This window comes from Drosophila albomicans, chromosome 2R (assembly GCF_009650485.2).
Source record: "Drosophila albomicans strain 15112-1751.03 chromosome 2R, ASM965048v2, whole genome shotgun sequence".
NCBI lineage: Eukaryota > Metazoa > Arthropoda > Insecta > Diptera > Drosophilidae > Drosophila > Drosophila albomicans.
In genome coordinates, this window is record NC_047631.2 from 27,908,906 (window position 1) to 27,924,721 (window position 15,816).

General features: G+C 38.6%; 3 protein-coding genes and 1 non-coding gene across 4 annotated transcripts; 2 read left to right on the top strand and 2 right to left on the bottom strand.

The window, feature by feature from the left end:
• Window positions 1–9,638: 9,638 nt before the first annotated feature.
• Window positions 9,639–9,710, bottom strand: Trnap-ugg (transfer RNA proline (anticodon UGG)). The gene has a single exon. It is a non-coding gene; the product is annotated as a tRNA-Pro (tRNA).
• Window positions 9,711–10,028: 318 nt separating this feature from the next.
• LOC117573729 (DNA replication licensing factor Mcm2) lies at window positions 10,029–13,128 on the top strand. Its single transcript, XM_034257099.2, has 4 exons — window positions 10,029–10,170; window positions 10,225–10,417; window positions 10,475–12,411; window positions 12,479–13,128. Exons 1-4 carry the CDS (start codon window positions 10,168–10,170, stop codon window positions 12,998–13,000), a joined length of 2,655 nt encoding a protein of 884 aa, XP_034112990.1. The 5' UTR covers window positions 10,029–10,167; the 3' UTR covers window positions 13,001–13,128.
• A 146-nt stretch (window positions 13,129–13,274) lies between these two features.
• LOC117573731 (putative tRNA (cytidine(32)/guanosine(34)-2'-O)-methyltransferase 1) lies at window positions 13,275–14,461 on the bottom strand. Its single transcript, XM_034257102.2, has 2 exons — window positions 14,243–14,461; window positions 13,275–14,183 (listed from the first exon to the last, which is right to left on the bottom strand). The coding sequence occupies exons 1-2, from the start codon at window positions 14,361–14,363 to the stop codon at window positions 13,378–13,380; spliced, it is 927 nt and encodes a 308-aa protein (XP_034112993.1). The 5' UTR covers window positions 14,364–14,461; the 3' UTR covers window positions 13,275–13,377.
• A 175-nt stretch (window positions 14,462–14,636) lies between these two features.
• LOC117573732 (ER membrane protein complex subunit 10) lies at window positions 14,637–15,786 on the top strand. The gene is made up of 2 exons (XM_034257103.2): window positions 14,637–14,750; window positions 14,813–15,786. The coding sequence occupies exon 2, from the start codon at window positions 14,834–14,836 to the stop codon at window positions 15,521–15,523; it is 690 nt and encodes a 229-aa protein (XP_034112994.1). The 5' UTR covers window positions 14,637–14,750; window positions 14,813–14,833; the 3' UTR covers window positions 15,524–15,786.
• The last annotated feature ends 30 nt before the right edge of the window (window positions 15,787–15,816 follow it).

Genomic DNA, 15,816 nt, shown 5'->3' on the forward strand with positions numbered 1-15,816 from the left:
CATAATTATGAAGCACACAGATTTGCCTTGAACTTATGTGCAACAGACTGCTAAACTGCTCTTTCAGCTTATAGTGTCGTCTTTGTTACACAGTCCAGGGACTCCAAAACTAAGGGCTGCATCAAAACACTTCCAATGCTTCTTATTGAAAGAAATGTCGATTGTACTTCATTGCACTTGTAATTAATCATAATTAAAAAAATTTTCAAATATTAAAATATAAAATATTAAAATTAAATATAATAAATACAACATAAAATAACTTATATATTTCACTACAAATATATATATATAAAATAAGTACAAGAAACATTACACCAGACAGCAACATATATTTAAAATTCATAAAATAATTTTTTATTATTTAAACAGGAAGTTTTAAGTATTACACCAAAAAAGCAAAGTCAATAATTCAACATTTTGGTACTTTAGTTTTCTATGTTCTCCTTTATTGCTGTCCCTCACTGTCAGCTCACAAAACTGACTAATTTCAGAGGAATGCGCATAAAACCGATTCTCTTAACTTTTAAGTCGACATCAGCTACAAATGTGGCTATATATTATAAATATTGGAGCCTTTGCTATGCAATTCCCAACACTTAATATTGCAATTTCCAACAATTAAAAATTAAATAATTTATTTATTCAACTGTAAAACTAAATAAAATAGAGTATACTACAACAAAACAACTTTAAAAAAAAGAGCGACTTTTTTTATTAAATCCATTACAATATATGCACATGGGCTTCAAAGATATATCGAAAGCGCACAGATTTCGTATGCATAACACATGAAACATGATCGATAACAAACAATGTGTGAAAACGGTGGAACATTTAAAAATGATTGATTGATGCGGATTAAGTTCACGAAAAAGAAAATCAAAATAAAAGCGGCATAGTAAAATATGAAATTCGAAACACAGCTGACATTGAGGGAGAGAGAACGTTAACGTTATGAATTTAATTGTAAATATTTAACAGCAATTGGGGTCGAGTAAAATCAATACGCAAAAAAAAATGGTAAAATAAGTATGTTGTTATTTAAACGGCTCTTGACATTTGCCTGACCATAAACACAAAATTTTAATTAAAGTTTTTGTGCGCTAAACTAATATACAATTTGCATAAATTAATTGGAGCACATTGCGTGACGCATAAAAAGCTAATAAGAATAACAAGCACAGCAACAGCAACAGCAACAGCAGCGGCAACATTCAAAAAGCAACAGCAACAATGAACAATAAACAAAAATAGCAAACAGAAAACGCAACCGCAGCTCAGTCAAAGTTTGGCGCACAAAAATGTTGATGGTGTAAATTTTGCCAGCTTGCATCAAAATGTTTATTTTTAAATATTTTTCCCGTCGTTGCAACTTTGCAACATCTGCGCACCAGTTATTGTTGTTGTTGTTGTTGGTAAAAGAATGTGCGTGCTACTGCGGTATTTATTTACGTCACATTTCCGCTTCCGCTTCCGCTTTGACTCTCGCTGCTTGCAAGCTGCATTTCGCACCAAAAATCTGACCCCGCCTTCAACTAACTCGATTTCCGTCCGTCCCACTTTAGTTGGACACGACGGCGATGCGTGATTTTCTAACATTTTCCATGCCCATAAAACTTTTAATGGAATTTCCATAATCAGATTTTCAAGTTGTGGAAAAGCGCTCCCAACAACCTAAAACTCGATTCGAATTTTTCAAAATTTACTCCACTTTTCAACACCCAGCGAAACTGCGTGGCAAACTGCAAAATTTTCGTATAATAAAAATGCTTTAATTGCAAAAAAGGTTTAACCTCTCTCGTTTGTTATTTTTATATACATTTTTCATACACAGAGAGAAAATCTAGATTGAAAATTAAATTGCAAATCTTGATTTTAAGATTTGATTCATATTGAATAACAAATTCCAAATTGAAAACTAAAAATGTATATTAACAACACATAAGACAAATGTTTTTGTTTTATTTAAAACAATCTAAGAACGCTTGATCTTCAATTAATATTTTTCCCTATTCAGTTCAATGCGATCCGTTTTACATTCTCAAAATAACTTAAGAAAAGAAGAATCATTGTTTAATTTTATTCTTGATTTCGAATTTTACTTTTTTCTTAATTTCGACATTAAAAATGAATTCCTAATCTTAACACTTTTTCCCTGAGTACTTTTTTTGTGTACCAATTTTAAACATGGAAAAGAGACAGTTTGAAAAATCAAGATTAAAAATAAGATTACAAATCTTGAGATAAGAATTCCAGATTGAAAATTTAATACGTATTTTAACAACAATATGTACAAGAATCTTCTTTTTTTTTATGTAAAACACTATAATTTTAAGATACTGAAGTAAGATTTTTTTCTTCTGGGTTTATGATGTAATGTAATATATTCTTGAATTTCAAGATTGTACATTAGAGAATTATAAAATAATCTTTATTTCAAGTTGTTTTTTTTTCTGTGTACTTTTTTGTGCAATTTTAAAACATACATTTTTTGTAGTAGCATTTATTTTGTTTTAATTGAAAAAGGGGCAGCTTGGACAATAACAAGCCCAACTATGCCCAGGGATTACACCTGGAACACACACGTGTCCGCATTGTTGTATGTTCGGGTATGTTAAAGTTGCTCTTAGCAACAGTGTCTAGTGTCAATTTGGCGAAGTTACTCTCTTTCCTCACCGCCCGCACATACTTTGAAAGTCCTTCAAAGTTGAAATGCCAGTGTGGCACATATGTGTTCACACGCACACACACTCTCACACACACACACGTGCTTCGGATGGAGTTGTTGTATATGGTATATGTCTATGTACAACTATTGTCAAAATCAAAATCAATGTTAAGACCTTGTAACCTTCGTCAAGCTTTTCAACTCTGTATGTGTTTTTTGTTTTTTTTTTCTTTTTTTGCGATATGACATTCGATTTTCGTCGTAGTCGGCGACCTACAAAAAAGTTGAACGCCTGAAACTATGCAACACTGTTTGAGTGCACCTGCCAACCCAAAAAAAAAAACGTAAAAAAAAAATGGTAAAGAAAAGGTAAGTCAGGCCAATCAACCAACATGCAAGCAAGGTCTTTAGCTGGCTGCCTAGCGACAATTAAGGTCGCACCGCCCCAAAACTCAGCTGCTAGTCGATGTTTTTCTTGTTGTCGTTGTCATTGTCATTGTTTTCCATGTTTTGACTACTTTATTAAATTCCATGCACGCGATTCCACTATCACTATCTCTCTCTTTCCATCGGTCTGTCTGTGGATATTTGAGACTCGCCAATCGAATCGAACTTGACCAGCTGCTTGACCATTTAATGCAGCTGATTTTCAAAAGCTAAATGCAAAACTCACGTGTCAACTTTACAACCCATTTGCCATAATTGAAGTGCTTCACGCGATTTAAGTAGTCTCTGCTCTCTATTCTTTATTCTCCACTCTCCCCTCTCCTTCTCTTATTCCATTTGTCCATACCCAATCCCCAAGCTCTATTGGCATTCCCATGTCCATGTCCCAATCCCAATGGCAGCTGCTCAAATATCCATTGGCCATTTGGCGCCTGCAGATTGCATGCTCATTAGAGCCCAACACCAGCATTATTTTTTTGTTTATGTGCACACTACAAAACGGGGGAGAGGAAGTGAGAGTTTGATATATATGCCAGAAGTTATGCGACATGCTCATTACATTAAAACATGCTTTACATTTGACAAATGTTTTTCATAAATTATTTCCACATTAATGTCGCAGCGAAGTAAAAAGCGATTTTCACTAAAGTTAAGTTTTTGACAATAAATTTCATTTCATAAAGGTATTTTATATTTACATATGAAAATCTATTTGTACTCATTAAAAGTTTTTAATAAACAATTCATTCATTGAATATTTATACAAAAAAAATAATATTTTTAAGGTAAATAAAGGAATATTACATTTAAAGTAGGTGGCAACAAAAAAATAAGTTCAGTTGCACTAATGTTTTTACAATTTAATATCACATAATACGTAATATCTAATCATTATGCCATATTATATTCAAAATGCGTTACCACATGCTAAAACCTTTTTATATTCGAGTTGAAGTTCTTCACAACAAATATTCTTATTCAGTGAATATTTTATTGGAATATAATTCAAAGTGTGTCTCGAAAAATGACAGCAAAACTTTATTATATTGAACATTTTAGCCATGCAATTTTATTTAACAAACTCATTTTTAAAAAGTTTTAATTATATTAAAATAGTCAAAACAAACTAAAAGCTTTGTCAATGTTGTTGTTGTTAATATAATTTTATTAAGTGAAATGAATTTTAAAAAGGTAATTATATATTTAACAAATGCCGCCGCATATTGAAACCCATTTTTAGGAGAGTAACTTTTTAAACAGTGAATTATTTTTTAATACCATACAGATATATAGAAAAATGTGTCACAGCCTACCAAAAATGTGCATTTTAGGAAATAGTTTTATGATCGAAAATATAAATCCTTTCTTAAAGCACATTTTTAATATGTTTAAAATATTGTAGTATGGAAAATTTGTTAAACGCAATGTAGAGTATTGGGTATTCTACTTGACTTTTCGAGTGCCCGTCATACTTATTTCAGTCTGCGCTTTGTTCTTCCATTCGGTGGCCATTGCGCTGCGCCTTATTCACTGTACCATGAATGATAATGACGTACGCATCCTTTTGGCACGCCTGCAAATAGCTCGGGACGAGTATCAGAGTGGCCCACTCAGCGACTGGCGACTGGCAAATGGAACTGGAACTGGAACTGGCCATATGTTCTATGGACCACCCGATTCACCCCGCTTCCACCCCGCTTCGTCCGCCCCTCACCCGCACAAAGCAACCTTAACTCAGTGCGCCGGCTCTCGGGTCTGGGTGACCTCAATAATAATTTCGTCTAATTGCTTCGTAATTATGCCGCGCACATGCTTTTCTCGATTTGCTGCTGCCTCTGTTGGTAATTCACTTCACCAGCTCCTCCGAGAGTTCTCTCTCTCTCTCTCTGTCTTTTGCTCTTAACAACAACAAAAATAATAATAATAATAAAAAAAAAGAAAAAGAAGAAAAAAAGAGTGCGTGTTAGATTGTTTGGCTGACCAGTTTTGTAGGCCCATTGTCGTTGTCGTTGTTGTCGTTGTTGGCAGCCAACTGGTCGGCCATTTTGCTATATTATTATTTGTCTCTTTTGTTTTGCGCAATTTTTCGTCATTTGCTTCATTTTCTGTCATTAGAAGCATTTAACTTTTTGCTGTTTGCCGATTTGCTTCCATTATTCATGTGCCTCGCCAGCCACTCGCAATTTGTGTGTTGGCCACACAGCAAATTGGCCACAGCAACAAAAAAATATACGAAACACATTATTTTACTTTCGGTTGCAGTGGAAAAATCCAGCTTTGCCGGAAATGTTTTGTGTTATCATTTCTGTTTTTTAAGCGTCAATTAATTCACCTTAAGCAACTTGCTTCATGTTTTTTGTAGTTTACCCAATTTTTTGCGTGATTGTCAAAAGGATGAGTGTTGGCGTGGAAAATAACATTAATTTATTGACACATGAAAACAAAAGAGAAAACTAGTCTGAAGCAGATATTTGAGTCCCCCAAACTTGCGTCCGTCGTTCTGTCTGTCCGCCTGCTTAAATTCCTTTAACTCTAAAAATATTAAAGCTATTAAATTACAATTTTGGATTATTACTCGTATGCCAAATGAGCAAGTCACAATGATGCTGCCGTGGAAAATAGCATTAGTATATTGACTCACTAACTAATATTTGACTCCCAAAGTTTACATCCGTAGTTCTGTCTGTCCACCAATTTAAATTCCTTTAACTCTAAAAATATAAACGCTTTTAAATTTAAACTTTGGATTATTACTGGTATAAGTTTCGTTCGCATCATTCTTAAGCCGACGAAAAACCATTGCTTCATTTGTCTCAAATTAAAAATATCAATATCTTATGAACGTCAATTTCAAACGAAGTTACTTTTGTATCATAATTCAATTAAACAATAGTTTCAATCTTTAATCAATCAAAATTAGTAAAACTTATCTAATTATTTTTGGCTATATTAAATTTAAGTTCAAGCTTTTTACATGAGGTTTAAAACTAAAGCTAAAGCATGATTTTCAATTGAACAAATATTTTGTAACATAACTTACATATACTTTAAATGTAGAGAAGCATTGTGATCAGAAAATCAAGCTAGTTGTAGTTTTTATGTTGTTTTTATAAATTGCTCACGTAGTAAAAGGTTTGGCAAGTGCAGCTTGCAGAGTCTCAGGTAAGAAAAGTGTGTCATGTTGGTTGCCAAGAAGTGTAATTGGCAAGTCACCACAATTTTTGGTATATATATATACCATCTAGTATAAAGTGTAACTAAAAAGCGTATCAATGCCCATACGAACTGTGAGTACATATAAAATATGTCAATGGGTTGTTGGTTTCAATTGAAGGAGCTCAACCTCAACACGTGTCGCGTTCGCAAACACACTATATATGTGTGTGTGTGTATACTTGCCTATGTCATGCCAAAGTCATTTAGATATATCTCGCGCACATTTTTAATGACAACTAAATACGAATGTCATTTGGGTTTTGCAAATGGCAGGCAGCGAACGCACATTTCTCGCTCTCTGCCCCAAGTCCATTGGCAATGCTAAATTGCATACTTATAGGCGGAGCATAGATGGATGGATGGATGGATGGATGAATGGGCGGACATATGATGAGATAGGTGGGGGCGTGGTCGCGTCAACAACGCGTCTCGGCGTGGCACAAGTTTGTCTAATACGCAAACTTTTAATTGAGTTTAAAATTGTATGAGTGAAGCATATGAAGAAACGGCAATGGAAAAGTGTGAGTGTCTCTCCATCTCTCTCTTGCTCTCCTGCTTTATAGCGGCCACATTTATGCGGCAAGCCTGGAATGAAGAATGAATGAATTTGAGTGCCTGAATGTCAATATGTGTGCGAGTATGTGTATGTGTGTGTGTGTATGTATGAGGTACGCAATTTTTGAAGTGTGTCGGTTTCAATCCTGGCAAATTGCCCATGAAATATTAAATTTACCATAATGAGACGCCATTTTTATACCTCGTAATTTGCCAAACTTTACGTGTGTATTTGTGTGGTGTATGTGGGATTTTGTGCTTATTAACGCCTCTCCCACCCATCCCCAAATTATGACGCTCTACCTCCCAAAAAAGGATGTGCGAAATGTAATGTAAAGAGATTTTATACGCACATATTGAGGTTCGACTGTAGCCGGGTTACCTTCATCATGAAATTATACGCTTTTTTATGGTAATGACAACAAACTGGCAAAATTCCGTTTTTATGGCATTAGTGCATCATCTTTGTATAGAGTGTTGTGTGTTTTCGTTTATTTATAGCGAAAGGGGCAAGGTTGTGAAAGCATTTTTTATGTATAACAAAATATGCACTTAGTTAAAACCCAAAAACCTGGTGTCAAACACATTGAATTTGCAATCTAAATTTATGCGCAGCGATCTGGCAATATCAGATGAGTTAAGTTGGCTGCGCATAAATTTGAAATTTAAATTTATGTGCAGCAATCTGGCACCATTAGTGAGAGTTAAGTTGGCTGCACCAAAATTTATGTTAAGTTGGCTGCTCCTCAATTATGTTAGAAAACGTGTTCAGCAAATGAAGCATAAATTGCCTTTTTCTACAGCTCATTGTGAGCTAATTATTAATGTACATATGTGTGTGCGATGCATACATAATAAATGATGTACCACAATATGTTCGTATGTTTATGTCAACACTATGCTTATGCATATGTTCCAATGCCCTAGATAATAATAATAGTAATAATAATGACTTGACTCCCAACAACTCTCTTCGCAAATACAAACATTTCTCTTTGTGTACATTTAATGTAAATACGAAATATGTGCAGTGCACCTACACAACATAGTATATATTTACATTTCCTAGTTTCTCGCTGTAAGTGTGGAAACTTTAGGGTTTCTCCATTTGAAAAAACACACTCCAATTTGTAAGCAACGAAAATGTGACATATTGAGGTTAGAATAATAGCTCTCGGTCTGTCTCGCTCGCACGCTCGGTTATGTGGCGTTGCCACTGTCCATTAATTTTCGCTTCAAATGAAAAATGACTCAATTTGCAATCGCTTGAGCTTGAGCTTCAACCTGGTTACAAAACACACCTTCCTCCTCTTCGCAGCTGGCCGCCTTTAAATTTTAATATGAAATAATTCGCTGTCTTGGATAGTTACTGCAAGTGACTGCCGTGTGCTTATAAAATGTCTGGGCAATTCCGTATCGACAAATGACTTCTGGCTTTGTGGCACGTACTCCGGCAACTACAACACGGCAGGCGCCATTGAGAAATGCTAACAAAAACAAAAATAAAACAAAAAAAAACATACAAAATTAAGACTGAATAAAAAAAATGGCCACAACAATAACAGCGAATACATAAATAAATAAAAACGAGGAGGCAAAACTGCACGATGCGCGTTTAATGTCATTTAAAGCTGCAATTACTCAGCACGCTTTCTCTTCCTCTCCCTCTGTCTCTTTCTCACTCGCGCTCACTTTAGTTGCTGTCTGCGGCAACGTCACGGAACGCAGCCGCCTCCCAAAAAACCCCACTCCCAATTTTCACTTAGGCTGTGGCTTCGCTTTAATGTCATTGTATGGCCGCAATTATTCTGCATGTGACCAGCCCATTGTCGCTGCATGCGATTCCTATGCAAATACAAAGCACCAGTATCAACAGCAACAGCAGCAGCAGCAACACTAACGGCACTTGCAGCTTTGCCAAGGCGACTCCTTCCGGTGCAATAAATCGCCCCGCCCCTTAAGCGAGCCGTATATTCTACTATAATTAAGTAGAAGGCGCAGCGCATTATAGAATGTGTGTCCAAACACGTGCCATGCAATAGAATCACGTTTGACCTACACCCCCTACACCCCTTCCCCCTGCCTAACTGCTGCAATATCATAATCTTTGACAAAATATCTAAATGGCCATGTTAGTGTAACCAGCAAAACTCGGTTGGGAACTCTGCATTTTAATGCTGCACGCAATGGAAAATAATCTCTTCATCTGCCAATCACAGCGATCGTTGAGAGTGCGAATGAGAGCGCGTGTAAAATGACAGCTATTGTCGTGTTTACTTACATGTCTAAAGATATGCACGACACTATATGTACAGCAAGTGAGTTAGAAAGGGTTAGCATGAAGATCACCAGCACGAATTTATGCGTTCTCCCTTTCTTTTTTACGTAGATCATATGCAGACACTTTGCCCTGCTACGATTGGATAAAGTTTGCCGGTTCTTAATTGTGTATACTGTATAAATAGTCTGTCACATAATTGGCACAATTTGTTTACGACAATATATACACAGAATAGTGTATATTGTTGCTTATTACTATTTTTATTTTATAACTAACTTTTTATTACAATAATAAATAATGCAGTCATATTTACTACATATCTATATAGTTGTAATGTTTACTTTATTGCAGATAACAATTAATTTCATATTACTTGGCCAATATGTTAAATGTCGTTAAATATATATACATAATATAATAATATATATACTAAGATCAGTTTAAAAAGAAAATGCAAAAAAATCCAGCGGGCTCAACCGGGATTTGAACCCGGGACCTCTCGCACCCAAAGCGAGAATCATACCCCTAGACCATTGAGCCATCTGACGTGAGCTCAACAAATAATGTACTTAAACAATGTGACAGTCTGTGTGTTTGCTGTTCTTTTTCATAGCAATCAGCTTTCCAACATCAACACAAACGTGGCAACTGCGAACAGTTCGTTATATTTATTTTAATCAAAAAGATAATTATTCTTTGTCAAGTTGAATGCAATACAAATTGCATATATTTAAAAGCAAATTGTAAGTGTAGTAGTACACTTTGCGTTTATATTGGTGTCTAATGAATCTTGGTAGTTGTGGTATATTTAACAGTGTAAAAAAGGAAATTTTCAAAAATCGCATTGCGGTCACGCTGCTTCCCGCCAAAATAAATTGCACGCCAGACTCACACAACTGCAGCTGCCGCGACAACAAACTTTAAGCGGAAACAAATAAATAGAGATTACTGTTTTTAATATTGTTTTGTTAGTGAAGAAGCCTCGCAAAAAAATAAAATGGTAAGTTGTCCACAAAGTATTTAATATCATCGCGTTATTAATATCGTTGTTTAGGATAATCCCAGTTCACCTCCGCCAAATACGCCAAGCGATGCCGCAGAGCGTCGCGATTTGCGTGCTGCGATGACGTCGCCTGTAGGCGACTTTGAGCCTTTCGAGAATGAGGATGAAATTCTAGGGGATCAGACAGTGCGCGATGAGGAAGATGAGGATGGCGAGGAACTGTTTGGCGACAACATGGAGAACGGTAAGTGTACAAAGTCAACTCCATTAATGATCACATAATGATGATGATTCCCTCAAGATTATCGCGCCATGCCTGAGTTGGATCACTATGATCCCGCCATGCTGGACGATGAGGACTTCTCGGAGATGTCGCAAGGAGAGCGCTTCGCTGCCGAAAATGAAATGCGTCGTCGGGATCGCGCTGCTGGCATTCATCGTGATGATCGCGATCTGGGTTTCGGTCAATCCGACGACGAGGATGATGTGGGACCTCGTGCCAAGCGTCGCGCTGGCGAAAAAGCCGCAGTTGGCGAAGTGGAAGATGCTGAAATGATTGAATCCATTGAGAACTTGGAAGACACCAAGGGACATTCCACAAAAGAATGGGTGAGCATGCTGGGACCACGCACCGAGATTGCCAATCGCTTCCAGTCATTCCTGCGCACCTTTGTCGACGATCGTGGTGCCTACACTTACCGCGATCGCATTCGTCGCATGTGCGAGCAAAACAAATCTTCATTTGTGGTTTCGTACACTGATCTGGCCAATAAGGAGCATGTGTTGGCCTACTTCCTGCCCGAAGCTCCCTTTCAGATGCTGGAGATCTTCGATAAGGTGGCCAAGGACATGGTGTTGTCCATCTTTCCCACGTACGAGCGTGTGACCACCGAGATTCATGTCCGTGTCTCTGAACTTCCGCTGATTGAAGAGTTGCGCACCTTCCGGAAACTGCATCTCAACCAGTTGGTGCGCACCCTGGGTGTGGTCACAGCTACCACAGGAGTGTTGCCCCAGCTGTCGGTCATCAAGTACGATTGCGTCAAGTGTGGATATGTCCTGGGACCCTTTGTGCAATCACAGAACACGGAGGTTAAGCCCGGCTCATGTCCCGAGTGCCAGAGCACTGGACCCTTCTCGATCAATATGGAGCAGACGTTGTATCGCAACTACCAAAAGATTACGCTGCAAGAGTCACCAGGACGCATTCCAGCTGGTCGCATACCTCGCAGCAAAGATGTAATTCTCCTCGCTGATCTCTGCGATCAATGCAAACCGGGTGATGAATTGGAAGTCACCGGCATCTATACAAACAACTATGATGGCTCTCTAAATACAGATCAAGGATTCCCAGTGTTCGCTACAGTGATCATAGCCAATCATGTGGTGGTCAAGGACTCCAAGCAAGTGGTGCAATCCCTCACGGATGAGGACATTGCCACCATTCAAAAACTGAGCAAAGATCCGCGCATTGCCGAGCGTATTGTTTCCTCGATGGCGCCTTCCATCTATGGTCATGAGTATATTAAGCGTGCTTTGGCATTGGCGCTCTTTGGAGGCGAGTCCAAGAATCCCGGTGAGAAGCACAAGGTGCGTGGCGACATCAACATGCTGATTTGCGGTGATCCCGGCACAGCAAAGTCACAGTTTCTCAAGTACACCGAGAAGATTGCCCCACGCGCTGTCTTCACCACAGGACAAGGAGCAAGTGCTGTGGGTTTGACGGCTTATGTGCGTCGTAATCCCGTGTCCAAGGAATGGACGCTGGAGGCGGGAGCTTTGGTGCTGGCGGATCAGGGAGTTTGCCTCATCGATGAGTTTGATAAGATGAACGATCAGGATCGTACTTCGATACACGAAGCCATGGAACAGCAATCGATATCAATTTCCAAAGCAGGCATTGTCACTTCGCTGCAAGCACGTTGCACGGTCATTGCTGCCTCCAATCCTATTGGTGGTCGTTATGATCCCTCGATGACGTTCTCGGAGAATGTGAATCTATCGGAGCCAATTCTATCGCGTTTCGACATTCTTTGTGTGGTAAAGGATGAATTTGATCCCATGCAGGATCAGCAGCTGGCCAAGTTTGTGGTGCACTCGCATATGAAGCATCATCCCAGCGAGGAGGAGCAGCCAGAGCTGGAGGAACCACAGCTGAAGACGGTGGATGAAATTCCACAGGATCTGCTGCGTCAATACATTGTCTACGCTAAGGAGAATATTCGTCCCAAGTTGACAGTAAGTAAAGATTATAATTCATTCTCTTCGATTACGCTTTACTAATTGGCATCTTTAACTTTTGCAGAACATTGATGAGGACAAGATTGCCAAGATGTACTCGCAGTTGCGTCAGGAATCGTTTGCCACCGGCTCACTGCCCATCACGGTGCGTCACATCGAGAGCGTTATTCGCATGGCGGAGGCACATGCTCGTCTCCATCTGCGAGAGAATGTGCTGGAGGCGGACGTCAGCATGGCCATTCGCATGATGCTGGAGAGCTTCATTGAGGCACAAAAGTTCAGTGTGATGAAGAAGATGCGCAACACATTCCAAAAGTACTTGGCCTTCCAGAAGGATCATTCCGAGCTGCTGTTCTTCATTCTGCGTCAACTCACGCTGGATCAATTGGCCTACATTCGCTGCAAGGATGGACCCAGCGCCACCAATGTGGAGATTATGGAACGCGATCTTATTGAGCGTGCCAAGCAGCTGGATATTGTGAACTTGAAACCCTTCTACGAATCCGAATTGTTCCGCAGCAATGGTTTCTCCTACGATCCCAAGCGACGCACAATTCTACAGATTGTTGTCGATGGCGCTGTTTAAAATATGTTTTAGTATTTCCGAATATTCATCTGCCAACATCTCATTTAATTATAATCTCACGCCATACCGTTTTGTCTCCCATTTTTATATGTATTTATGTATATGTCCAATAAAGATTTGGTTAAAGTTCTTCAATAATTTTTATCTTATACTAATTTTGTTGACCATTTATATTTCGCACAAAGTAAAAAGCGTTTATTATGCTGTCAAGTATTTTTAAACATTTTCTTGAAGGTCTTTAAAGTTTTATTAAACGAATATTTTTAGATCCGTTCAATATTGCAGTCAGTAAAAATACTCTATTAGAGATATTTCCTATTCGATTCGAAAGAAATATGTTTTTAAGGTTTTCTTTAGTCAGCCTCTATTATTTTTATTTATTGAGAAGTTTGTTTCTTTCGCTGAGCAATCTCTTGCTGAAAAACATCGTTTAGCACATCCTTAAAGTCATCTGTTGAATCTGATTTCATGAAGCTATCATAAGCCATTTCTACATCTTCCAAGGTTATATCATCCATCAACCCCACCACATCATCACCGAGTGATCCATTCAAATCCCCACAAGCAATAAATGGCACCAGTCTGCGATTGGTTTCCGAACCGGTCTTCAGTGACAAAGCTCTAATATCATCCCGGGCGGGATTAATGATCTGGGGAATGTAACCAGTGGGCAAACGGAAGCCACTGCAAACCACAAATGCTTCAATGCTCGACGGACGCGAACTGGGCGGTTTAAAGATGCAGAAATTGGTGAAGAATGTGCGCATTTGGGATTCGAGCAAGCAATTGTCGTTGCCCTTGAATATCTTGGCCACAAATTTGCCACCCGGCTCCAATACAAAAGTGGCAATGCTCAAGGCGGAGACAATCAACTGGTTCTGCATATATTCATCCATTTCATGGACTCCTGTAACATCAGGTGCTCCATCGCACACCACCAGCTGTGCCTTTTGCTGTGCATCGCTGCTGAAGTGGCCAATGATAGCCTCCGCAGTGCTCTCCTTAGTGATATCACCCTGGATTTGCACAACGCCCGGGAGCGGTGCCATCGCCTGCAGATCGACGGCAATGATTTTCACCGCAAGTTTCTCGTCATCGGTGAGGCTACTACGTAAAAGCTTCTTCGCCAACACCTGTGACCAGCTGCCAGGGGCAGCACATAAGTCCACAGCACGTTGAACACCTGAGATGCAATGTAAGCAATATTGATTCTTTACAATTTTTGGATTTCTATCTGCTTACCATCGAATATGCCGAAAGCCTGTTCGATATGCAGCAATTTGAAAGCGCTGCGTGCTCGCCAACCTTCCTCCTTGGCTAGGCGATAATATACATCACGTTTGTCTTTTGATGTTTTACCCATTTTTAGTTCCTCAGAACTCTTGGGTCGTCAAATAAACAATTTGTGACTATGTTGCTCAGAGTGCTGCAACCTGAGTATATCATTTACTTATGGACAATACATGTGTTTGAATCGCTGTGAATGGCAATTTTTAAATTTTTTATTTTTGAACAGAGCCATAATTACAGCTTAATTTTACTATTGTAAAATATTTTCTAATAATTGGCTCGTAAAAACTTATCACTAAATATTTATAAATATTAAATTTTAATTTAATATTTTGGAAGTATTAATAAGCATACCCGCTTGAATCAGCTGTGATTGACAACTGTCGTCTATCGGTTATCGATAAGTTTATAGCTATTAAAAATCATCTGAGAAAATATTAAATGACTGGTTAAAAAAATTGTAAGTAATTATTTGTTAAATTGACTGAAATTCCGAATTAAATCGTTTCTTTGCATTTCTAGCTATTAAGAAGACAAACGACAATGTGGACAAAACCGAGTTATGCGTTAATTGTGCTGTTGAGCTGTATTTTATCCGGTTCTTGGGGCTTTTTGGAGCACGACAGCTGGATCAGCATTGATTTGCACCATTCGCTGTCTCCCTCGAGGCCTGAATACTTCTCGCATCGCGGCAACATCTCCATACCCAGTCTAAATGCTGGACTTTCAACTGTGCTTCAAAATGAGCTGAGCGAAAGCGAGCTGGAGGAGCTGAAAACGCTGAGCCAGCAGAATGGTTTCTATCGCTTGAAGGCAACGGTCACCTATCCCAATGGCAACACCCAACGCTTTTTGACCTCCAGCAAAGCTTGCAGTCTGCTCGCTTCCCAGCTCAATGATGTGCTCTGGATCTCGTTGGATGCCTATGGTTTTGTCACCGGAATTACAGCTGCCCAAGACCCAACACCCAATGGTTCAGGTTGCTCATCTGAAGAATTGGCACAAATCAAGGAGAAACGTTTCCGATCTGATGTTATCATTAGACACGCTGAGTTGGCTCCAGTACCCGATACCGGCAGTTTTATTCAGAAATACGAGAGGGAGCGTGAGGCCCGGGAACGTGGCGAAGTTCGTGATAATCGCGGCTTCTTCGCCAAGTATTGGATGTATATTGTGCCCGTAGTGCTGTTGGTCTTCATCTCGGGTGCCACAAATCAAGATGCCGCCAAATAAGTAAATTTTTAGTTAAATTCTAGTTATCTTTGCAATCGTTTTGTGCAGTCATTTAAATTCAATACGATCTGAATGAAGATCGATTTGCATTTTTAAAAATTTTAGAATAACATTTCTGTATTCAAAGAGTGAACATTATTCACATTTCTTGGCATTTCCTATAGGTAATTAATAAAAATGATTTAATCAGATATCCTGAGTAAAAATGATTCTTTTTTTATAGTACACGGTACTAAATAAAGACTACCAACATTTTAAATACAGACATATGCGAACATCTTTTAGAAAAGGGA

Excerpts from the sequence above, each read along its gene's own strand:
- LOC117573729 (XM_034257099.2), top strand. Across the intron at positions 10,418-10,474 it reads TGGCGACAACATGGAGAACG|ATTATCGCGCCATGCCTGAG; the intron begins GTAAGTGTACAA and ends GATTCCCTCAAG. Across the intron at positions 12,412-12,478 it reads ATATTCGTCCCAAGTTGACA|AACATTGATGAGGACAAGAT; the intron begins GTAAGTAAAGAT and ends TAACTTTTGCAG.
- LOC117573731 (XM_034257102.2), bottom strand. The coding sequence starts at position 14,363 with ATGGGTAAAACATCAAAAGACAAACGTGATGTATATTATCGCCTAGCC. Across the intron at positions 14,184-14,242 it reads GGCTTTCGGCATATTCGATG|GTGTTCAACGTGCTGTGGAC; the intron begins GTAAGCAGATAG and ends ATTGCATCTCAG.
- LOC117573732 (XM_034257103.2), top strand. The coding sequence starts at position 14,834 with ATGTGGACAAAACCGAGTTATGCGTTAATTGTGCTGTTGAGCTGTATT.